This window comes from Bubalus kerabau, chromosome 8, assembly GCF_029407905.1.
Source record: "Bubalus kerabau isolate K-KA32 ecotype Philippines breed swamp buffalo chromosome 8, PCC_UOA_SB_1v2, whole genome shotgun sequence".
Lineage (NCBI taxonomy): Eukaryota > Metazoa > Chordata > Mammalia > Artiodactyla > Bovidae > Bubalus > Bubalus kerabau.
Genome location: NC_073631.1, coordinates 89,771,934 through 89,796,282, shown reverse-complemented (window position 1 = coordinate 89,796,282; position 24,349 = coordinate 89,771,934). Strand labels below are relative to the sequence as shown.

Here is a 24,349-nt window from a genome sequence, read left to right as displayed (position 1 = left end):
CTGAAGCGACTTAGCAGCAGCAGCAGCAGCACGGTATAGTAGGGGTATAGAATCCCTATAGAATCCCTCAGTGGTAAAGAATCCATCTGCCAGTGTAGGAGATATGGATTTAATCCCTGGGTCGGGAAGATGCCCTGGAGAAGGAAATGGAAACCTTTCCACTCCGCTTTCTTGTCTGGAGAATTCCATGGACAAAGGAGCCTGGTGGGCTATAGTCCATGAGGTCACAAAAAAGACAAACACGATTTAGTGACTAAACAACAGCAACAAATGGTATAGTAGAAAGAACACGGATGTTGGATTCAAATACTTCAGTTTAGTTCAGTTGCTCAGTCATATCCAACTCTTTGCAACCCCATGGACTGCAGCACGCCAGGCTTTGCTGTCCATCACCAACTCCTGGAGTTTGCCCAAACTCATGTCCATCGAGTTGGTAATGCCATCCAACCATCTCATCCTCTGTCATCCCCTTCTCCCCCTGCCTTCAATCTTTCCCAGCATCAGAGTCTTTTCCAATGAGTCAGTTCTTCACATCAGGTGGTCAAAGGATTGGAGTTTCAGCTTCAGCGTCAGTCCTTCCAATGAACACCCAGGACTGATTTCCTTTAGGATGGACTGGTTGGATCTCCTTGCAGTGCAAGGGACTCTCAAGAGTCTTCTCCAACACCAGCAACTCAAAAGCATCAATTTTTCAGCACTCAGCTTTCTTTGTGTCCAACTGTCACATACATACATGACTGTGGAAAAAACCATAGCTTTGACTAGATGGACCTTTGTTGGCAAAGTAATGTCTCTGCTTTTTAATAATGCTAAGTTGGTTATAGGTTTTCTTACAAGCAGCAAGCGTCTTTTAATTTCATGGCTGCAGTCACCATCTGCAGTGATTTTGGAGCACCCCAAAATAAAGTCTGTCACTTTTTCCATTGTTTCCCCATCTATTTGCCATGAAGTGATGGGACCGGATGCCATGATCTTAGTTTTTTGAATGTTGAGTTTTAAGTCAGCTTTTTCACTCTCCTCTTTCACTTTCATTGAGAGACTCTGGTTCTTTGCTTTCTGCCATAAGGGTGGTGTCATCTGCATATCTGAGGTTATTGATATTTCTTCCAGCAATCTTGATTCCAACTTGTGCTTCATCCAGTCCAGCATTTCTCATGATGTACTCTGCATATAAGTTAAATAAGCAGGGTGACAATATAAGCATTGATGTACTCCTTTCTGGATTTGGAACCAGTCTGTTGTTCCATGTTCAGTTCTAACTGTTGCTTTCTAACCTTCATACAGACTTCTCAGAAGGGAGGTCAGGTGGTCTCGTATTCCCATCTCTTTAAAAATTTTCCAGTTTGTTTTGACCTACACAGTCAAAGGCTTTGGCATATTCAAAAGCAGAAGTAGATGTTTTTCTGGAATTCTCTCGGTTTTTCAATGATCCAACAAATGTTTGCAGTGTGATCTCTGGTTCCTCTGCCTTTTCTAAATCCAGCTTGACCATCTGGAAGATCACAGTTCAAGTACTATTGAAGCTTAGCTTGGAGAATTTTGAGCATTACTTTGCTAGCGTGTTAGATCAGTGCAATTGTGCAGTAGTTTGAGCATTCTTTGGCATTGCCTTTCGTTGGGATTAGAATGAAAACTGACCTTTTCCAGTCCTGTGGTCACTGCTGAGTTTCCAAATTTGCTGGCATGTTGAGTGCAGCACTTTCACAACATCACCTTTTAGGATTTGAAATAGCTGAGCTGGAATTTCCCACTAGCTTTGTTTGTAGTGATGCTTTCTAAGGCCCACTTGACTTTGTATTCCAGGATGTCTGGCTCTAGATGAGTGATCACACCATCGTGGTTGTCTGGGTCATGAAGATCTTTTTTTTATAGTTCTTCTGTGTATTCTTGCCACCTCTTCTTAATATCTTCTATTTCTGTTAGGTCCCTACCATTTCTGTCCTTTATTGTGCCCATCTTTGCATGAAATGAAATTCAAATAGACCTGTGTTTAAATCTGCCTCTGAGTGACTGTCTCAGCCTCAGTTTTCACCTCTGAAAAATGGGTTTCTGTGTGGATTAAAGGTTATGTATATAAGGCACCTGGCACGCAGTGGGCCCTGCATAAATGCTTGTCTGCATACTGCTTGTGTTAAATGTGTTGTTGGTTTAGCAGTCAAGCTTATTGTCAGTGGTCCTCAGTGGCTGGGAGACATGTCAGTGTGGGTGACATGTAGGGAAGTCTTGCACTTACAGCAGCCTACACCAGCCGTGAGTAATGAGCCAGTGTCTCTGCTGGAAGTGGATCTTGGATGTAATTGTCGAGTCAGAAAAAAATGCATATTCTCTGCCAAATAGATAAGTATGTTTCTTTCTTGTCCAAGTCATACAGAAAAGGCCTTCTGAATGAATCCCATGATAGGTCACTAGAAATACAACTCTGAATTGATACCAAATTACCCAGTAATGTTGGGGTCCAGTTGCTTCCATTTCAATCAATAAATGGATCATTACCATTCAGCTTATATTTCCCTATTTTCCTTATAAGGATCTCATGACAGACTTAGGAACCAGCTGATTTATTTTTGACTAGTACAGTGCTGGAATATAGTGCTCTTTATTGACTTTTTCTTAAAAATCCCTAACTTTCAAACATGTAACCAAATTTTAGAATTGTCATAGGTTGTAGAAGAGAGATAGGTAAGAAGACTCTAAAAGTTAACATTTGCCTATTTATTAGACTTAAAAAAAAATTTAGAATCCTGATAGAAGAAGTTTGCTTTAAAGAAAAGTGCATTTGGGAAATGTTTACTGTGAAGTTCAGGAGAGTTTCACAAGAAAATTAAACTAAAAGCATTCCTCACTTCCTTCTGATTCTCCCTCTTGGAATTTTTGATGGTGCTAGGAAAAGGAGTACGTTAAGGCTGTATATTGTCACGCTGCTTATTTAACTTATATGCAGAGTACATCATGAGAAACGCTGGGCTGGAAGAAGCACAAGCTGGAATCAAGATTGCCGGGAGAAATATCAATAACCTCAGATATGCAGATAACAACACTATTATGGCAGAAAGTGAAGAGGAACTAAAAAGCCTCTTGATGAAAGTGTAAGAGGAGAATGAAAAAGTTGGCTTAAAGCTCAACATTCAGAAAACGAAGATCATGCCATATGGTCCCACCACTTCATGGCAAATAGATGGGGAAACAGTGGAAACAGTGGCAGACTTTATTTTTGGGGGCTCCAAAATCACTGCAGATGGTGACTGCAGCCATGAAATTAAAAGACGCTTACTCCTTGGAAAGAAAGTTATGACCAACCTAGATAGCATATTCAAAAGCAGAGACATTACTTGGCCAACAAAGGTCTGTCTAGTCAAGGCTATGGTTTTTCCTGTGGTCATGTATGGATGTGAGAGTTGGACTGTGAAGAAGGCTGAGTGCCGAAGAATTGATGCTTTTGAACTGTGGTGTTGGAGAAGACTCTTGAGAGTCCCTTGGACTGCAAGGAGATCCAACCAGTCCATTCTGAAGGAGATCAGCCCTGGGATTTCTTTGGAGGGAATGATGCTGAAGCTGAAACGCCAGTACTTTGGCCCCCTCATGCGAAGAGTTGACTCATTGGAAAAGACTCTGATGCTGGGAGGGATTGGGGGCAGGAGGAGAAGGGGATGACAGAGGATGAGATGGCTGGATGGCATCACTGACTTGATGGACGTGAGTCTGAGTGAACTCCGGGAGTTGGTGATGGACAGGGAGGCCTGGCATGCTGTGATTCATGGGGTCGCGAAGAGTCGGACACGACTGAGCGACTGAACTGAACTGAACTGATGCTCTTTAAAGTGAGGCTTTTTTTTTTTTTTTAATAGCCATGCCTCATGGCATGTGGAATCTTAGTTCCCCATCCAGGGATCAAACCCTTTCCCCCTGAATTGGCAGGGCAGAGTCTTAAGTACAGGACCACCAGGGAAGCCCCTAAAGTGAGCCTTTGACTGCGGAGACCCCACCAGGCCTGACTCTGAGGTCAGAACTGCCCATTTCCTCCTGAGACTTCAGTCCTATATGCATATGTTTCCATTTCCCCCTTCATACCAAGACACACGTCAAACTTCCCTACAAATAAACCTCACGAAGCATTACGTTTAGCCAAAAGCTCCTTTGAGCAAATTCCCCAGACTCCATCCAAAGGTCCATCGCCAGCTGCCTCGAACAGTGTTGTTTTGTGAAGCTCTCAGACGTTGTCAGAGATTACTTCCAGGGGTGGGAGCAGGACCGAATCTAGTTCCAAGATGCTCAGTTCTGATTGTATTCATCCAGAATGTTTTCCATGACCTCAGGGATGATCACCTGCCTCACAAGTTGAAAGAAGAAATTAGCCCTTTATTCAAGATGAAAGGGAAAAAAATCCTTCACTGCATCTTGATTGTGTGTGATGCAGGGAGAGGTGTGGGAAAGAGGACACCAGAAGAGCTTGGGATCAGTGTTGTGATTTCTCACCAGCAGTAAGATCAGGAGGTAGCATTTTTATTTATTTATTATTTATTTTTTTTGGAGTCTCACTGTGTGTTCATTGCATTGTCCTTGTGAGAGGGCGTCTCCCCGACTCCCTTTCCCGACATCCACAGGCTGGTTGACTGGTCTAGGCTGTGAATGTCTTATGCTGCTCAGTGCTGCTCCTGGATCTTGATGGACATTAAGTAAAGGTTTGTTCAGTGAAGAAAGGACTGTGTGGAGACAGGAGCTGAGTCTTATTCATCACTCTCCTATTCCCAGGTGACATCCTGGCACACACATAGCAGGTGCTCTGTAAATGCCAGGTGTGAATGGATGTGAATGGTACCTGAGCATTCAAGACAGGGGATGGGAGTGAAGAGAAAGAACAGAGTGAGAATGTGGCCATTTCTGTGTGAACACAGAAGGCACCTTGAATATCTGTTCGTATAGTGTGGTGCCTATTTAAAAACAGAACTCTAGGGGACATAATCCAGTGACATCTTATCCAGGGGCTAGGGGAAATCAGAAACAAGATCTTAGTAAAAAATGAAATGCTTTAAGTCAGATTTTAAAGCTTGGGAGAACAATGCCCTTGTGAATTAAGTTATTAGTGGAACAGGCTGAACATGGGGTGTTGACCAGGGTGAGTGTTGGTTCCTCAGTCGTGTCTGACTCTTTGCAATCCCATGGACTGTGTAACCCACAAGGCTCCTCTGTCCATGGAATTCTCCAGGCAAGAATACTGGAGTGGGTTGCATGCCCTCCTCCAGGGGATCTTCCCAACCCAGGGATTGAACCCAGGTCTCTTGCAATGCAGGTAGATTCCTTACCACCTGAGCCACCAGGGAAGCCATTATTTTTTTCAAATCACCTATTGCTTTTTTTTTTTTTTGGTAAAAGCTAATTCTTTTTTTGTATACAAAGGGTGAAGATAAGTCCAAAGAGAGAATCCACTGTTTTCACTCCACATGTGCCTTTTCAATGTTCCCAGGTTGTGAATGCTGTAGGAGGTGTCTCCTTTCTGGATGCAGTCACTCCCATGGATTATTTCCCTGGATTAAATTTGGAAGGTTATCCTAACAGAGACAGTACGAAGTATGCTGAGATTTATGGCATTCCATCTGCTCACACTTTATTACGAGGGACACTGAGGTACAAGGTAAGTGGCTCTATTTGAGATGAACAGGTTGCCCGTTTTGATGTAAGTAATGCAAGCATGTAATTTTTCTTCATAATCAAAATAATTAAGATGATAAACCAGATTGGAATCTGTTTTCTGAGAACTCTTTGGATTGATTGTTTCAGGAGATAACGCGGCTGGAGCAAAAATGGAGTTTTTGACTCATGAGAATTGGGGAAGGTGAAGGGCCAGCTTCAGATGTACTCAGGTTTGGGGGTCCAGTGACCTCACAGGGACTTTGGTTTCTCTCCACCTCTCAGCTCTTCCTTCAAGCTTTGGTTGTGTCCCCTGCCTCACAGAATGGCAGGATGGTAGCAGATCTTAGGTTCAAATCCACTGAGAATGAAAAACTACATCTTCACAGTCAGAAGTAGACTTTTAATCTCATGGGCCCCTGAGATCAGTGCAAAAAAAGGTGCCAATCAGCTTTGGCCCCTGTTTTTCATCCCCAGAGCTGATAATGTAGTCAGTGTCACCTTCCCCAGAGCAAATCTTAAATGTTTTTTAGCCACAAAATAGAGTGTAGATACTAGGACCATAAATACAAATGTCCAGTACACATTTTTGAATCACAGAAGAATAGTTACAAGTGTGACCAGATTAAGACAATCAGTATAATGGTTTCCTAGGGCTGTATAATGAATTACTATGAAAGTTTTAACAACAGAAATGTATCCTCTCAACAGAATGTGTGTAGGGTTTGTGTCTTCTGGAGGTTTCCAGGGAGAAACCTTCTCGTGCCACTCTCGCCTCACTTCCAGTGATTGCAGGCAGTTCTTCGTGTTCTTTAACTTGTAGACGTACTGGTCCCATCTCTGCCTCCATCTTCATATCATCTTCTCCTGCTTATGTCACTGTGTCCTGTCATCTTCTTGCCAGGACACCAGTCACTGTATTTAGGACCCACCCTAAATACTGAGATCCTTAACTAATTACATTTGCAAAGATTTACATGAGGTCTTTGAGGTCCTGAGTGGCCCTGAATTATGACGGGTACATATTCAACCCTCTATTACTAGCATACCTAATATACATAGATCTCTAAAAATTAGGGATCTGATTTCAGATCTCACTGCCCTGTGAGATTTCCTGGTACCTGTGCTCTCATGAATATGATTTCCTCACTGGGAACTAAATGAATTGTCAGTGATAACATCTTAAGTAGATAGAAGAAACATGGATGTTTCATAAGCCTTTAGGCACAGGACAAATTCTAGTGGAAATTGAAGTCATGCCCTCCCCAGATCTGGCAGATTCTTGATTCTGTTTACCTCTTGTTCTAAGACAGTAAGTAGGGACTATTTTTTTCAGGGGATTCAGAAGTTAGGACTTTCTGATCAGTTAGTCAGTTCAGTCAGTTCAGTCAGTTCATTCACTCAGTAGTGTCCGACTCTTTGGGACCCCATGAACTGCAGCACGCCAGGCCTCCCTGTCCATCACCAACTCCGAGAGTTTACCTAAACTCATATCCATCCAGTCGGTGATGCCATCCAGCCATCTCATCCTCTGTCGTCTCCTCCTCCTGCCCCCAATCCCTCCCAACGTCAGGGTCTTTTCCAAAGAGTCAACTCTTCGCATGAGGTGGCCAAAGTATTGGGGTTTCAGCTTCAACATCAGTCCTTCCAATGAACACCCAGGACTAATCTCCTTTAGAATGGACTGGTTGGATCTCCTTGCAGTCCAAGGGACTCTCAAGAGTCTTCTCCAACACCACAGTTCAAAAGCATCAATTCTTCGGCACTCAGCTTTCTTCACAGTCCAACTCTCACGTCCATACATGACCACTGGAAAAAACTTAGCCTTGACTAGACAGACCTTTGTTGGCCAAGTAATGTCTCTGCTTTTCAATATGCTATCTGGGTTGGTCATAACTTTTCTTCCAAGGAGTAAGTGTCGTTTAATTTCATGGCAGCAGTCACCATCTGCAGTGATTTTGGAGCCCCAAAAAATAAAGTCTGCCACTGTTTCCACTGTTTCCCCATCTATTTGCCATGAAGTGATGGGACCAGATGCCATGATCTTTGTTTTTTGAATGTTGAGCTTCAAGCCAACTTTTTCACTCTCCTCTTACACTTTCATCAAGAGGCATTTTAGTTCCTCTTCACTTTCTTCCATAAGTGTGGTGTCATCTGCATATCTGAGGTTATTGATATTTCTCCCGGCAATCTTGATTCCAGCTTGTGCTTCTTCCAGCCCAGCGTTTCTCATGATGTACTCTGCATAGAAGTTAAATAAGCAGGGTGACAATATACAGCCTTGATGTGCTCCTATTCCAACCAGTCTGTTGTTCCATGTCCAGTTCTAACTGTTGCTTCCTGACCTGCATATGGGTTTCTCAAGAGGCAGGTCAGGTGGGCTATCATAGCTGTGGAAGCACCAAGGAGAACTCACACAGATGTGGGGGAGGGGAGTCAAGGAGAGGAGTTAAGATCCCATGAGAAGGTGATATTAAGCTGGGTCTAGAAGGACTCATGTGATAAGCAGGTGCAGGGAAAAAGTCAAAGTCTCCCAATCATACTTGGGTGACAGGGTCTCATCTCTAACACTGGAAAGAGCATTCTGGCTACTTGAAGGGTTACTGACATTGCTCAGGGTGGTGGCCCTCATGAATATGAACTCTGTAACATTCATTCTCTCAGGTTCGGTGGGATGGTTCTCACCCCTACACATTCTTGAGAGCTTTAGTTCATTCTTAAATGACGAGGTTGGCCCCTCCTGACCTTTCTTTGGGATTGGAATGAAAACTGACCTTTTCAAGTCCTGTGGTCACTGCTGAGTTTTCCAAATTTGCTGGCATATTGAGTGCAGCACTTTCACAGCATCATCTTCCAGGATTTGAAATAGCTTAACTGGAATTCCATCACCTCCACTAGCTTTGTTTGTAGTGATGCTTTCTAAGGCCCCCTTGACTTCACATTCCAGGATGTCTGGCTCTAGGTGAGTGATCACACCATCGTGATTATTTGGGTCATGAAGATCTTTTTTGTACAGTTCTTCTGTGTATTCTTGCCACCTGTTCTTAATATCTTCTGCTTCTGTTAGGTCCATACCATTTTTGTCCTTTATCGAGCCCAGCTTTGCATGAAATGTTCCCTTGGTATCTCTAATTTTCTTGGTGAGATCTCTAGTCTTCCCCATTCTGTTGTTTTCCTCTATTTCTTTGCATTGATCGCTAAGGAAGGCTTTCTTATCTCTCCTTGGTATTCTTTGGAACTCTGCATTCAGATACTTGTATCTTTCCTTTTCTCCTTTGCTTTTCACTTCTCTTCTTTTCACAGCTATTTGTAAGGCCTCCCCAGATAGCCATTTTGCTTTTTTGCATTTCATTTCCATGGGGATGGTCTTGATCCCTGTCTCCTGTGCAATGTCATGAACTGCATTCCATATTCTTCAGGCACTCTATCTATCAGATCTAGGCCCTTAAATCTATTTCTCACTTCCACTGTATAATCATAAGGGATTTGATTTAGGTCATACCTAAATGGTCTAGTGGTTTTCCCTACTTTCTTCAATTTAAGTCTGAATTTGGCAATAAGGAGTTCATGATCTGAGCTACAATCAGCTCCCAGAGTTCATATTCATGAGCGCCACCACCCTGAGCAATGTCAGTAACCCTTCAAGTAGCCAGAATGCTCTTTCCAGTGTTAGAGATGAGACCCTGTCACCCAAGTATGATTGGGAGACTTTGACTTTTTCCCTGCACCTGCTTATCACATGAGTCCTTCTAGACCCAGCTTAATATCACCTTCTCATGGGATCTTAACTCCTCTCCTTGACTCCCCTCCCCCACATCTGTGTGAGTTCTCCTTGGTGCTCCCACAGCTATGATAGCCCACTGTAGGGCAGTCCCCAGTGGTCGTGGTTTTGCTCTCTACGGACCAGGCCTTATTCATTTGTCTTATCTGAGCCTTCTCCTGGACTATAGTGTCTTCATGGGTGGGGAATGCATATTTCATCTCTGTGGCCTCAGCCCTAAGCACAGCAATTTGCTAAGGACTTACTGATAAAGGAATACACATAATAAATTCATCTCCAGAGGTCACCATAAAAATATATTTCTGAGATTGAGAAATGGCTCAGACATGTCTCAGTATCTGAGATTTTGGAAGAAAAGCACTCCAGCATTTATCAGATCCTAGAAGCAAGCTGGAATTACTGCTGTTTTGTTTCTCCTCTTTGAACTGTATTTACATTGGGTTAGAGCAAATGAGTGTGAATTCTTTAATTAGTAACCTTTGAACAGTTTGGGTGGTACAGCTTTTCAGAAATGTGAAAATCCACACATTAAATGATGAAATATCCAATGGCAACAGAAACTATATCTTAATAACTTTATTGCTTTCTGAAATAATTTCCTGCCTTTCTCTTCTTCCTCTTCTTCCTTCTATTCTCTCTCTCTTTCTCTCTCTCTAACTGCAGTGGCTATAAAGCCCCTTATTTTGACTTTCTCATTGCACCCTCCCCCCACCATGATTTGCTCACAAGGAAACATACATTATGATCTTCCTTCACTTTATTATCATTCAGAATCCATGCATGCTGCCATTTGTTTTTAGCATACCGGATGATGGATAATGGGGTGAAGGCATGGGGATGAAGGACACACATACTTTCTATGCCTTCAGTTCAGCAGCTGAATAGACAGTGAATTACAGTTTGTGTTAAGTGCCATGTAGAGGTATGCACAAAATACTGCAGGAACCCAGAGCAGAAGGGAGTGCCCACTTACCTAGTGGTGAGTTCAGATGCACTGAACTGGGTCTTAAGAGTAAACATTTCATAGGTGAGAAAGAGGTGTTACCACATTCCAGGCATAGGCACAGTGTGCACCAAGGCCCATGTCTCTGGAAGAGCCCAGCAGCTTATTTAGGGAATGTGAGTGGTGGAGAAGATCATTAGTGAGTCAGGATGGAGGGGTGTATTGGCATGGGTTTCATGCCAAGAACTTTGGCCTGTCCTACAAGAATGAAGGACACATGAGGAATTTTTATCAGTGGTGACATTTTAGAAATTTCAAATTCTTACCTTTCCCCCTGCTCCTTATTTGCATTAGAATAATGACTCAAGGAGTAGAATGGATTTTCTGCTTTGGGGGTATTCTTACATGCTCCTTCTTCCATTATAAAAGAGAGGACAACTGTTCTGTTAAATATAATTCTGCTGACTTGAGTGTGTAACACAAGAGGAAATTTGCTTGTATGCTGTCAGAAAAGCACCACTCACATGTTACCAAGAAAAAGTAAAGACCCTGTTCTCTTAAGTAAACCAGTGGAATGGTTGTTACGCTACTGATTTTGGTTTGAACCAAAGGGTGGCTGCATCAATGCTAGCAATACAAATGGCTATCTTCTGCCAGTTTTCTAAATGAACTATGAAGATAGGTTCTTCTTTTCAAAAGAATTAAAAAAAATTTTTAAAGACATTTTCATGTGTTGCTTACCAACTCTCATTACAGGGGTATGCCAAAGCTTTGAGTGGATTTGTGAAGTTGGGTCTCATAAACAGAGATGCGTTTCCTGCCCTTCAACCTGATGCCAATCCGCTCACCTGGGTGAGTGACTCTGGAATTACACGTTGTCTGCTGCTCTTCAGAAATGCCTTCTGAAATGGTCAGGTTTGAACCTGGGTTTTGACTAGCAAGAACCCATCCTATGGTATATGTGCAGGAAGTTAAGTCCTAGTTCCAAAGCCCCCTTTCCCTTCACTGTTTTGGGAGGATGGAGGGGACATGGAGGCTGACCCATGGGGCCTATTTCCTGTGGCAGCTTGTACCACTTGATTGCCCCCTCAGCCCTGAGCAGAAATGGGCTTGCCCTCTGCGTTAGGCTCTGAGCTTTGCCGCTTGTCTAAGTGCTGGCCCCATTGACGAGAGTTAAACTAGGGCCTCCTGAACCTGGGAAGGCAGGAGAGCTCCTGGTGGTATTCCAGAACTGATTCCCAATGCCCAAATTAGGTCTTTCATTTGACCATTTGTAACCATGAGGAGTTTGAGTTTTTAAGTACTGAGTTTATGCACATATCTGTATTGTATTTAAATCCTACAGTCTCAGGGTTAGAAGGAACTTTGGAGACTTGGAGTGAGTGAGTGAAAGTCGCTCAGTTGTGTCCGACTCTTTGCGACCCCGTAGACTATACAGTCCATGGAATTCTCCAGGCCAGAATACTGGAGTGGGTAGCCTTTCCCTTCTCCAGGGGATCTTCCCAACGGAGGGATCGAACCCAGGTCTCCTGCATTGCAGGCAGATTCTTTACCAGCTGAGCTATCAGGGAAGCCCTGGAGACTTGGAACTGAATGTAAATAAAGCTTCCACTAACTGCCAAGAATTAATTTGTTACCAACTGGTTGTCCAACTTAAATTAACATGCCCATATTTCAATAGAGATGCCAGAAATCTGTCCTAAGGAGATAAGAATCTGTACTGCTAATCCCATAAGTCTCCCAGTGAAGCTGTGGTATTCTTGTTAGCTGGTTGCTTTTAAATTCTCATTTTTTGTGTATATAAGAGTTTTTTCAATCTAAGTTTCAGCTTTCATAAATTAACTTGTTGGACAGAAGTGAATAAATATCCATGGAATGAATCTGATATTGAGGCAATTTGATTGGGAAGGTTGGTACAAGCATTCTTGGGGCTGGTCCCCTTATCTTGGCAGCTACAGTCTAGAACAGGGGCTGGCAAACTGTTTTTTCGGTCAAAGACCAGACTGTAACTTTTTAAGGCTTTTATGGGTCACATGGTCTCTGTCAGATTACTCAGTTCAGACTGCTTATAAAAAAATGAGCATGACTATGTTTCAATAAAAGTTTTTATTTACAAAACCAGATGGTGATCTCAATTTGGTCTGTGAACTAGTTTGTTTGTTTTTTTTCCCTCTTTGTGGGAAGGTTTGTGATTTTTAATTGGAGGATAATTGCCTTACAGTGTTGTGTTAGTTTCTGCTGTACAACAAAGTAAATCAGCTACATGTATACATATATCCTCTCCCTCTTGTCCCTCCCTACCAACCCCCATCCCCCCACCCAGGTCATCACAGAGCACCAAACTCAGCTCCCTGTGCTATATAGCAACTTCCCGCTAGGTATATTTTACACATGGTAGTGTATATATAGTGTGTGTGTGTGTATGAGTGTATATATATATATATATATCCACTCTCCCCATTTGTCCACCTTCTTCCCTTGCCGAGCAAGCTTGTTGATCTTTAATCTAGAGCACAGCCTGGAGAAAGTCTTGTTTAGAAAGTGAAAAAAGCTATGACCACCATTTAACTGTTCTTCCTTTGAGATTTTATTATCTGCACAATCTCCCTCATTTCCTGAACTTACAAAAGAATCGTGGTTGCTACTAGCAACCACAGCAAAGATCCTTTTACTCTATCCTGGCCAAAACAAGAATACCAAATCCTAGACTTCTGGAGGGCGAGGGATAATGGGTGAAAGGTGATGAAGAAGATCTGCAAAGGCAGGCAAAGTGATCACAAATATGATATTACTCTTTTGGTGTTGATTTGGTGTTATGACTCATTTTTATCGCTGAAATATCATGCTAAAATACCATCCATTTATTGATGTGTAGGTGTGCAGACATATGTATGCACATGTGTGCGCCACAATTTACTGTTTCTAATGATCTCTAATTTACAATTTGAGGTCCCGTGTCTTCCTAGGATAATCTCTAAATTTATTTTTTATTCTATTTGGAACTTAGAAGTTGTATCTTTGTTTTTCTAATCAGAAAGAACTCCTCTGTGATCTAGTTGGGATTTCATCCTCTTCCAAATGTGATGTGCTTAAGGAAGCTGTCTTTAAGAAACTGGGAGGAGACACAACCCAGCTGGAGGCTCTCGAATGGTAGGCACGCACCAGTCAACCTAGAGCAAAACACTGGATCAATGATCACTTAGTTCTTTCTAGTCGAAGAAAGGTCAGGATAGAAACAGACATTTCACATTGTCTTTGATGAATTTGCTGCTCTAATGTTGGCCCGTTGTAGAGAGATTACCACATACTATGTTCATAATGGGATTAAAAAGTAGGTAGAGAGAGGAATTCAATGGCAATTATAACTTGGGAAATACTTATTTTTGAGAAACATCACTACTCAGTTTTCCAGAAAGGTGGGGCATTTTTTCTCTCCTTTAGGAGATTCTCCCACTCTTCTTTAACTACTTTAAAATACTTATTCACCTGGCCTTGACACATTCTGCTGGTATCCTTCAGGACAACCAACCTGTAAGTTAATCTCAGAAGCTTGGCAACAGTGCGCGCTGACTGAGTCAGGTCTGGCTCCAGGCAGCACTCATGGAAGAGTCTGGGGATGATTCTAGAGGTGAAAACATTACTGTTATTATTTAACAGTAACTTGGGAGTCCTATAACTTGAGCTGTCATCTTATGATTCTGCCCTTTCAAGATGAAATCCAATGAGTGTTCCCTTCTGCTTCCCAGGTGAGCGTATATGTAGGACTTGGAATTAACGCAGCCATCTCTTATTCTTCTCAGGTTGGGCCTACTCGGGGATGAACAAGTCCCTCAGGCCGAGTCTCTCGTGGATGCCCTCTCCAAGCATTTGGCCGTGAAACTTTCCTATGGTAGGCCATGGGCTATGAGCTAAACATCCCAGAAGGATCTTAAGAGCCAGTGAATTAGACTGGAGGGCAGGAGTCACACAGTGGGAATGGACAAACGTGATATGAGGGAAAGAGCACTAGGGCTATTTCTCCAGAGGGAAGAATAAGAGAACTACTAAGTAAGAGTGAACTTGAAAATATGGCAAAGGAAACCATTATTAGTTTTGCTTTTAATTTTTGACGCATTAAGGGAATGCTGAAGCAGCACTCTGGGGAGGAGAGGATGGCCTTTCCAGAAGTACTCTCATGTCTGTAACTGGGTTACAGTGAGACCAGTCTGGACAGGGGAATCTGGTCAGAGTTATCATTTCCTTGAATTTTTAATTTGTTCCTTGGGCTACAAAGCAGTATATCTAACTATTTAAGGATATACATAATGGGAAGGAAAACTTGAAAGCAGAAGGGGAGGAGCAGGGGGATGAAATATGGTATTGGAGTTGTAATGATAATGACATTTTCAAATGTATATTTATTAATTTTAAGGTCCTGGAGAGAAAGATATGATTGTGATGAGAGACAGCTTTGGAATCAGACATCCTTCTGGACATTTGGAAAATAAAACTATTGATCTTGTGGTTTATGGGGATGTCAATGGTTTTTCAGCCATGGCTAAAACTGTGGGGTTACCCACTGCTATGGCAGCCAAGATGTTACTTGATGGTAAGTTCTTTCGTTTAAGGGCCAAGTCTGTCTCCATATTATCTCCAAGTCATTCAACACCTGGATGACACCAAGACTAATCAAATAATTAGTCTTCAGTGTGACACTGGCTTTCACTAAAAGTGAGCCAGTTCAGAAGATCCAAGTTCTGGCTGACTGGGAGATCACCTTGTGATGAGTAAAAATTATGGGCTTTGGAGTTAGACCTGATTTCTGTTCCAGGTAAGCCCCAAGACGGCTGAGTGATGGAATGCCAGTTACTTAGAATCTCTGCCTCAGAGTTCCTTCATCTGTAAAGTGGGGAAATTGTCATCACTGATTCATAGGGTTGATGACACCAAAGTGAAATAATACATAAACCTCCTATCACATAGAAGGGGTCCCCAGGGAATATTAACTGCCTTCTTTTCTTTCCTTTTTTTCTTTTTTGTATTTTAGGAGTGGTAACACTGAAATAGTAAAGGGTAGTCACTTCCAGATCTTCAAAAATATAAGCCATATTTTATTAATCCTCATATCACAACATACTATCAATGCTCAGTATATGTTTTGAACTAAAAGAATTCAAATTTCAACTTTCCTTAAGGTCATATATGCTTTCAGTAAGCATTATCTCTGAATATAACACCTCATTTTGTCCTTGTAAAGGTGTGAAGGGAATAAAAACCATCAAAGCATATAAATGTGAAATAAACAGAAGATATATCTATAGTAGCATATTGCTGTTGTTTAGTTGCTAAGTTGTGTCCAACTCTTCATGACCCTATGGACTGCAGCCCACCCCCCCTCCCCCCCACCTGTCTGTAGAATTTTCCAGGCAAGAATACTGGAGTGGTTTGCTATATCCTTCTCCAGGGGATTTTCCCAGGCCAGAGATCAAACCTGTGTCTCCTGCACTGGTAGGTGGATTCTCTAACACTGAGCCACCAGGAATGTTAGTCTATATCCAGTTAAACTACCTACTAGCTATTGAGGAACTACAGTGAAGAAGTGATGTGGGATGAGGTCATCATGGCCTTTAAGGAAAGTACCCAAATTTATTCTTTCAGCCATCCTAACAGATGCCAGTGCCCAAGTTACCAGATTGGTTTCATATATATATATATATTTTTTTGGCCACACCGTGCAGCATGTAGGATCTAAGTTCCCAGACTGGGAATTGAACCTATGCCTCCTGCAGTGGAAGTGTGGAGTCTTAACCACTGAACTGCCAGGGAATTCCCTCAGATTGGGGTAATTTCATTGTGTTGGTGTTCAAAAATGACATCAGCAAATCAGACCAGTTAGGTTTACAAGTTTTCTTTCTTCTTATACTTTTTTCTCTGATCTGGTAGTTAATGCAGTTAAGTGTATAAAATCAGACTCAGCCCCTAAGTTCAGCTGTGCTATCCATGAACCCCTTTTCCTTACAGTGTGTTGATTATGTAATAATTTGGTAAGAGATATTTAAGCTGCTATTAAAAAAAAATCCCTAGGCTGCCAACAATTCATTAACTTGGAGTTTACTGCTATATGGTAATTCTTGCTGTAGAAATTAACTGTTCTTACCACAAATGGTAACTTCAAACTTACTTTCTTCTAGGTGAAATTCAAGCTAAAGGCCTGATGGGACCCTTTTCAAAGGAGATCTATGGACCAATATTGGAGCGAATTAAAGCAGAAGGCATTATGTATACTACACAGAGCACAATCAAACTATAATTGAGAATTATATTTTGTTTTTATCTTCCCAGCCAACACAGCTCTGAACTTCTGTGCAGCAAACATGCTTGTTAATGTGATATTTTAAAACATAAAGCATGATATGTTTTGATATGTCAATACAATGGTGTTTTTGAAATATAAATCTCTATTTTAATATGAAAACATTTGTTATGAGAGATGCCAGTAATTATCAGAGAACTTTAATAATTCTATCATGTATTTTTTTCATGTGTATGTAAAAATGATAATGCTTGTACTACTTGTTAACTTATTATGCAACTTTTTTTCTTACAAGAATATATTTTCCTATAATTAGCAGGTGAAGTTTTATCTTTTTAGTAAGAAGAAAATTTCTTCACACAGCTTTATTTTTGTTTTGCTCTTGTTTTTCAGACTGATTCAGCTGAATGTTTCTAGATTACCTGTCTACAAGCTTTTGCAATAATGCTATTTTGTGCCTTTTTGTAAAATTATGATTTAAGAAAGTTACATTTCTGATAGTTTCCTCTTTAATGTTTAGAAAAGGAATAGGTAAGATTAAATCAAAATCTACAGGATCAGCTCATTAGGCACAGGAAAAGAATCTAACAAATTCAACATCCTTTTGTGATAAAAAGCACTCAACAAACTAGGAATAGAAGGGAATTCTTTAACCTGATAAAGTGTATCTATGAAAAACCCAGAGCTAATATCATACTCAATGATGAAAGACTGACGGATTCTCCCCTGAAATCAGGGACAAGAGAGAGATGTACACTCATGCCATTTCTATTCAGCTTTTACTGGTAGGTCTAGATGGGACAATTAGGCAAGAAAATGAAATAAAAGACATCCAGATTAGAAAGAAAGATGTAAAACTATCTCTGTTTGCAGATGGTATAATCTTATACATAGAAAATGCAAAAGAATAATCTAAGAAAACATTAGATCTAATACATGAGTTCATCAGTTGCAGGATACAAGATTAACATTCAAAAACTGATTGTACTGGTACACAGTATCAATGAATAAAGCAAAAATGATATTAAGAAAAGAATTCTTAAAAAAGTGTAGAATAGGAATAGAATGAGAGTTCAGAAATAATGCTTATTGACTTTTGAAAAAGGTGCTAATTCAGTTGAGAAAAATAGTCTTTTCATCAAATGGTGCTGAAACAACTGGATAGCCACATGCAAAAGAATAAAGTTGGACTCCCTACCTCACAGCACATATAAAACTTATCTTAAAATGGACCAAATACCCAAATATAAGAGCAAACGCTGTAACACTTTTAGATGAAATCACAGCTGTAAATCTTCCTGACCTTGGATTAGACAATGGTTTCTGAAATAAATGACACCAAAGCACGAGCAACAAAAGGAAGAAAATAGATAAATTGGATATCATCGTGATTAAAACTTTCTGTGCTTTTAATAATACCATCAAAAAGGCAAAAGACATCCCAGAGAATGAGAAAATGTTGCAAATTATATGTCAGGTAAGAGAAGAACTTGAATAGATAGAGAACTATTGTATTCAATAAAAAGTCAAAGAGCCTAATTTAAAAAAAAGGATAAAGGATCGGAATTGACAGTTCTCAAAAGAAGATACACAAAAGACCGCTGAGCACATGAAAAGATGCTTAACACATGTTAGCTATCAGGGAAATAGAAGTTAAATCTACAATGAGATAGCACTTCAACATCACCTGGATAGCTATTGTGAAAAAATAGTAAGTGTTGGTGAAAATGTGGAGAAATTGGAATCCTCATAAACTGCTGGTGGAAATATAAAATGGTATGGCTGCTTGGAGAAACAGTTTGGCAGTTCCTCAAATGGTTAAACATAGAATTACCATATTATCCCTGGTGAAGGGTGAGGCTTCCCTGGTGGCTCAGGCAGCACAGTGTCTGCCTGCAATGTGGGAGACCTGGGTTCGATCCCTGGGTCAGGAAGATCCTCTGGAGAAGGAAATGGCAACCCACTCCAGTACCTTTGCCTGGAAAGTCCCATGGACGGAGGAGCCTGGTATGCTACAGTGGGGTTGCAAAAAGTTGGACACGTCTGAGTGACTTCACTTTCACCATATTATCCAGTAATTCCACTCTTAGCTATAGGAAAAAATGAAAATGCATCCACACAACTTGTAAACAGATGTTTATAGTGGCATTATTCATAACAGCCAGAAATAAAAACAAGTCAAATACCCATCAAATAAACAAAATGTGGCATATCCAGACAATGGAATATTATTAAGCAATTAAAAAGAAATTGGGTACTAATACATGCCACGACATGGATAAACTTCAAGTGAAAGAAGCCAGGCAGGAAAAGCCACATATTGTGTGATTTGATTTGTATGAAATGTCCAGAATTGTTAAATCTCTATATGGAGAAAGTAGGTTAGTGGTTGCCTAGGGCTGGGGGATGTTGGGGAGAAGTGGGAGTGACTGCTAAAGAATTTGGGGTTTTGGGGAGGCTGATGATGAAAATGTTACAGAATTGATTTTGTGGTAATGGAGGTACTACTCTGTGACTATACTAAAAACTGCTGAACTGTGCACTTTGTGTGAATTGTATGGGGTGAGAATTATTTATCAAGTTGTACAAATTAAACTTTATTTTTCTCCTTGAAGGAAAAATGCTTATGTTGAGGGATATAAATTAAACCTTCTGTGAGACTGTGCTCATATTCTGGCATATGAAACTAATTCTGCTGTCAAAATAAACAGGTATGATACTTGGGACATATGGCAGTTGAGAAAATATCTATGCTATTTGAAAAGGATCAAAGTTGATTAAGGCCTGGTCCCACTTGTCAAAAATAATTATGTAGAGATCAATAATCTATAAATAAGTAAAGACATATCTGTTATGGCAGTTTTTTTTTTTAATTACAACATTGATTTTAATATAATCAGGAGATAATGCTTGTGTTGAATATTCATTGGAAGGACCGATGCTGAAGCTGAAGCTTCAATACTTTGGCCACCTGATGTGAAGAGCTGACTCACTGGAAAAGACTGTGATGCTGGGAAAGACAGAAGACAGGAAGAGAAGGAGACAACAGAGGACGAGCTGATTGGATGGCATCACCGACTCAATGAGTTTGAGCAAGCTCCGGCAGATGGTGAAGGACAGGGAAGCCTGGCGTGCTGCAGTCCAGGGGGTCACAGAGTCGGACATGACTGAGCAATGAACATCAACAACGGCTGTGTTGCATTGATTCCGCTTGCAGTCTGGAAGAGCACTCAGATGACATGGGATCCAGGGAACTAGGGTGGGAGGGGGAACCCACTAAGAGAACATAGCAACGGTTTGGGCTTTAAGTGATAAGGGGGTAGGATTGAAGAGGGGGATCTAGTGCTAGAAAAGGAAACGTCAGTAAGCTTGAGTAAAGGAAGATAGAAACACTGCATTGGCTCGCAATAACAAGTCATATACTAAAGCATACAGGTGAAATCTAGAAAAATGGTACTGATGGACCTATCTGCAAGACAGGAATAGAGACACAAATGTAGAGGACAGTTGTGGGCACACAGCCAGGGAAGGAGAGGCTGGGACAAATTGAGAGAGTAATATTGACATATATATATGTGTGTGTAAAATAGCTGGTGGGAAGTTGCTGTGTAGCACAGGGAGTCAGCTCAGTGCTCTGCGATGACTTAGAGGCGGAATGGGGGGAGGTTCAAGAGGGAGGGGATATACATTATATATATATATATATAGAGAGAGAGAGAGAGAGAGAGTTATGACTGATCTGTGTTGTACAGCAGAAACCAACACAACATTGTAAAGCAATTATCCTCCAATTAAAGCTGTCCAGCAAGGATTTTAGTAGTAAAGGTGGTGGTGGTAGGATCTGGGTGGATGGATAGATTACAATTATGAGCATTTAGCCCTTGAGCTACATTTGTGAATCCCTGGTCTAAAGCTTTTGATAGGCTTAATGCTCACATCTTCCGGATTTTTCTATCTTTTTTGGCCTCCAGACAAAACTGGTATTTATATTTCCCGTTTTCCTTGTCCTAGACTCATGAGACACTAGAAGTTCCTCTGAGAAGCAATGTGATTGTTTCTACCACATACAAGCTCTTTCCTTTTCCATAAATTGAGGACAACAATAACCCATAGCATGGTTATAAAGGGTCTGAGAGAATGTAAAAGCCTGATGTCTAGTAGATGTTCAAAAACACTAGTTTTTCTTTTTTTTTTTGCAATACTCTTTTCAATAACAATTTGCTTGAAATTTACATTAAAGATAATGATATTTTTAGCTTGGAGATATTTTTCAATGTTTTGGATACATTTGGAAGACTCAAGGATCCATGCCTCTCAGGCAAGTCATGGATGTATCTGCTCCATAAGGAGAGTCGTAAAGTGGTTATAGAGAAGAGACCAAAATTATCATTAGGCCAGCTCTGACTACAGAAGAGAAAATATGTCTCACAAAGTTAAATGACTTGCCTAAAGTGATAAGACGTACTACTGAAATTTGATCAGCATTGAAAAACCCAGGATACTTTATAAAATTTGGGAAGAACTCTGATTTATAAAACCACCCTTACCATGGGTTGTTAGGGTCACCACTAGCCCAAATGAGGCCTTTTTGAGAATTAGAGAAAAGTACTCCTTCTAGGTACTTCTGTCAAAAAATTGTCATCAAATATGTAAATAAGAACAATACACTTATTGTCTAATGGAAAAAGTCATATTAATCATAATGTTATAATAAATATTAATTGTATTAAGTACTGCTGCTGCTGCTAAGTCACTTCAGTTGTGTCCGACTCTGTGCGACCCCATAGACGGCAGCCCACCAGGCTCCCCCGTCCCTGGGATTCTCCAGGCAAGAATACTGGAGTGGGTTGCCATTTCCTTCTCCAATGCATGAAAGTGAAAAGTGAAAGTGAAGTCACTCAGTCGTGTCTGACTCCTAGCGACCCCATGGACTGCAGCCTACCAGGCTCCTCTGTCCATGGGATTTTCCAGGCAAGAGGACTCGAGTGGGTTGCCACTGCCTTCTCCACATCCTAATCAATATTCAATGTCTGTGGTCATGTATGGACATGAGAGTTGGACTATAAAGAAAGCTGAGCACCGAAGAATTGATGCTTTTGAACTGTGGTGTTGGAGAAGACTCTTGAGAGTCCCTTGGACTCCAAGGAGATCCAACCAGTCCATCCTAAAGGAGATCAGTCCTGGGTGTTCATTGGAAGGACTGATGCTGAAGGTGAAACTCAAATACTTTGGCCACCTCATGCGAAGAGTTGACTCATTGGAAAAGACCCTGATGCTGGGAGGGATTGAGGGCAGGAGAAGGGGATGACAGAGGATGAGACAGCTGGATGGCATCACTGACTCGATGGACATGAGTTTGAATAAACTCTGGGAGTTGGTGATGGACAGGGAGGCCTGGCGTGCTGTGATTCATGGGGTCGCAAAGAGTCGGACACGACTGAGCGACTGAGCGACTGAGCGACTGAACCGTACTGTGCTTTGATTGGCTCCCCAGTAGATGCAATGCACAATTTGCATAGCCATGCAGGTAGCTAGTCTTATCTTTTGTATAGATTAGTCTTCTTTACAATGGTTTACATTTGGTGATTGTATTGGAAATATATTGATCAGACTTGAATTCTACTGGAAAGGATCCAGTGAGAAAAGTTGCCTGTTCTGAAGAAATATTTGTTAGTCACTGGCAGCTAATCTAATAACTTCCTATTTCCAATTTTCTTTTAGTCCTAACACTCATTTTTAATTTTACTTAATTAGCAAGAAATACAAAACACAGAGTTAAGTCCTAACTTGAAGCTTCCTGGTGGCTCAAACAGTAAAGAATCTGCCTGCTATGCAGGAGATCCAGGTTCGATCCCTGGGTAGGGAATATCCCCTGGAGAAGTGAATGGGTACCCACTGCAGTATTCTTGCCTGGAGAATTTCATGGACAGAGGAGCTGGGTGGGCTACCGTCTATGGGGTCACAGTCAGACACGACTGAGTGAATAACAAGAACCAAATACTTTAATAGGGGTATTTGTGCTGTGTTAATACACACTGCTCTGCTGTCCTCAGATGTTCAATTCTGTTTCCTGTGGGCCTTACTGCACAGTTTGGGAGTCAACTCTACACACTGTCCCATCCCATCAACCTTGTTTTATGTCCATCATTTCAGAGGGAACATATCCATAATTTTCTTCTACATATGCCTCAATACTCCACAAGCAAACACAAACTGATGGTGATATTTATATTTATTTTTGCAATGTCTTGGATAAAAACCATTTAAACAATGTCAGGTAAGGTGTTATTCTCATAAAAACATCTTCCTTCAAAACAAATGCATTTTTATTTTCCATAAAAGTTAAAATTACATGCTAAAGCAGTTAATCACAACACAAAACAATATCAAGAAGACTCACAGAGTAAGACCAGATAATGAGCTGCATCATTAAACTAAATAATTACACAGAACTAGAAAACTGACTCAGTAGTAAAATATAAAAATCTACAATTATAAATATAAATTTGGTCCATGGAGACGCTAGAGCAGTATTTACAGTAAGTATTAGATTATTTCTACATTAGGTGAATAATGCAGTTGTAAAATGTTGACTATCATAGGGAACAGGGTGTTTTATTTACAGTATACTATATTAAAAGTTATATTTCTAGCAAACCTGATGATTGCTACAAATACAGCTAAAAATTTGACACTAAAAACAAACATGTTTTTTGTTTGGGATTCTAGTTGGGAATTTCTAGTATCTGTAAATTGAAATTTTCTGTTAAAATCAATATGAAAAAAAGATACCACAATTCCATTCTTAGAAATACTGTCAATTTCAATCATTTTAGTTTAAACACAATAAGTGAATTACAAGAAGTTTTGCAAAAAAGGCACACATTGTTAATGATGTAAATTTGGCAGCAGAATCCTATGTCATGGTAGTAACTGTCAGGTGATGTGAAGTAAACAGATAACAGAACTGAACTGATTTTCCAGTCTAATTTTAGGAAGAGGAAAGCAAGGCTCACATGTGGACTCTTCTCACCCCTTTCCATGTCAAACTAAAGACTCTAAACTCTCGGCTATATTTCCATCAGCCAATGCTGCGCCATTACTGTCCAGAGAGGTGGACGGGTTCTCTTCCTGCCTTGTGCTCACAAGGCTGAGGACTGCTTTGTAGAGAAACTGATACTGCTCCTGGAGAACAGAGGTGGTAGGAAACAGGAAACTCAGTGAAGATATACAATTTTAAAAAGAAGGCATGTTTGCAGTCATCCTTTGCCACTGACCAAGGAAGGTCATTGTGTGAATGGCTCTGTTATAATTGGCAGAGGTTGGCAGAGGTACACCATCCATATTAATGTCTCCTTCTGATTAAATTTTAAAGTAGCTCTACAATTAGCCAACCCTTACGGACCTAGAACATTGGCCCATATACATTTGCCAATGGTAAGCACTCCATTCCTACTCAAACGTCATGGAATCAATCAGAAGGAGATGTGATAAGGTTCTAATACTGATTTATCAACTTGTGTGCAAGCCCTTTGGCACTCGACTCTTGATTCCCACTGAGTTATTCATTCTCCATTCTCCAGTTGTTATGAAACCTCAGGACTGCACTGTCAGCAGGGAATTCAAGGGGAATGCAGGCCTTTGACAGGACCCACTGTTTACCCAGTATTCTTCACACTCTACCAGCCCGGGCAGTCCTATGTCCTGC

General features: G+C 40.9%; 2 protein-coding genes across 6 annotated transcripts in view; one reads left to right on the top strand and one right to left on the bottom strand.

Moving 5' to 3' along the window:
- AASS (aminoadipate-semialdehyde synthase) overlaps positions 1-20,276 on the top strand; it is a 79,158-nt gene extending 58,882 nt beyond the window's left edge. For 3 of the 5 annotated variants that reach the window (XM_055590792.1, XM_055590791.1, XM_055590794.1), the window contains exons 19-24: positions 5,462-5,629; positions 11,106-11,201; positions 13,384-13,499; positions 14,150-14,238; positions 14,761-14,937; positions 16,520-20,271. In XM_055590792.1, coding sequence (XP_055446767.1) covers positions 5,462-5,629; positions 11,106-11,201; positions 13,384-13,499; positions 14,150-14,238; positions 14,761-14,937; positions 16,520-16,638 — 765 coding nt within the window. In that variant the 3' untranslated portion in view covers positions 16,639-20,271. Of the gene's footprint in view, positions 1-5,461; positions 5,630-11,105; positions 11,202-13,383; positions 13,500-14,149; positions 14,239-14,760; positions 14,938-16,519 lie in introns of all 5 variants that reach the window. The other 2 variants (XM_055590795.1, XM_055590796.1) reach the window with 2 other exon arrangements.
- Positions 20,277-22,918: 2,642 nt separating this feature from the next.
- The window catches only part of PTPRZ1 (protein tyrosine phosphatase receptor type Z1), a 144,669-nt gene continuing 143,238 nt past the window's right edge, over positions 22,919-24,349 (bottom strand). The window contains exon 31 of the mRNA XM_055589381.1: positions 22,919-23,826. Coding sequence (XP_055445356.1) covers positions 23,686-23,826 — 141 coding nt within the window. The 3' untranslated portion in view covers positions 22,919-23,685. The remainder of the gene's footprint in view (positions 23,827-24,349) is intronic.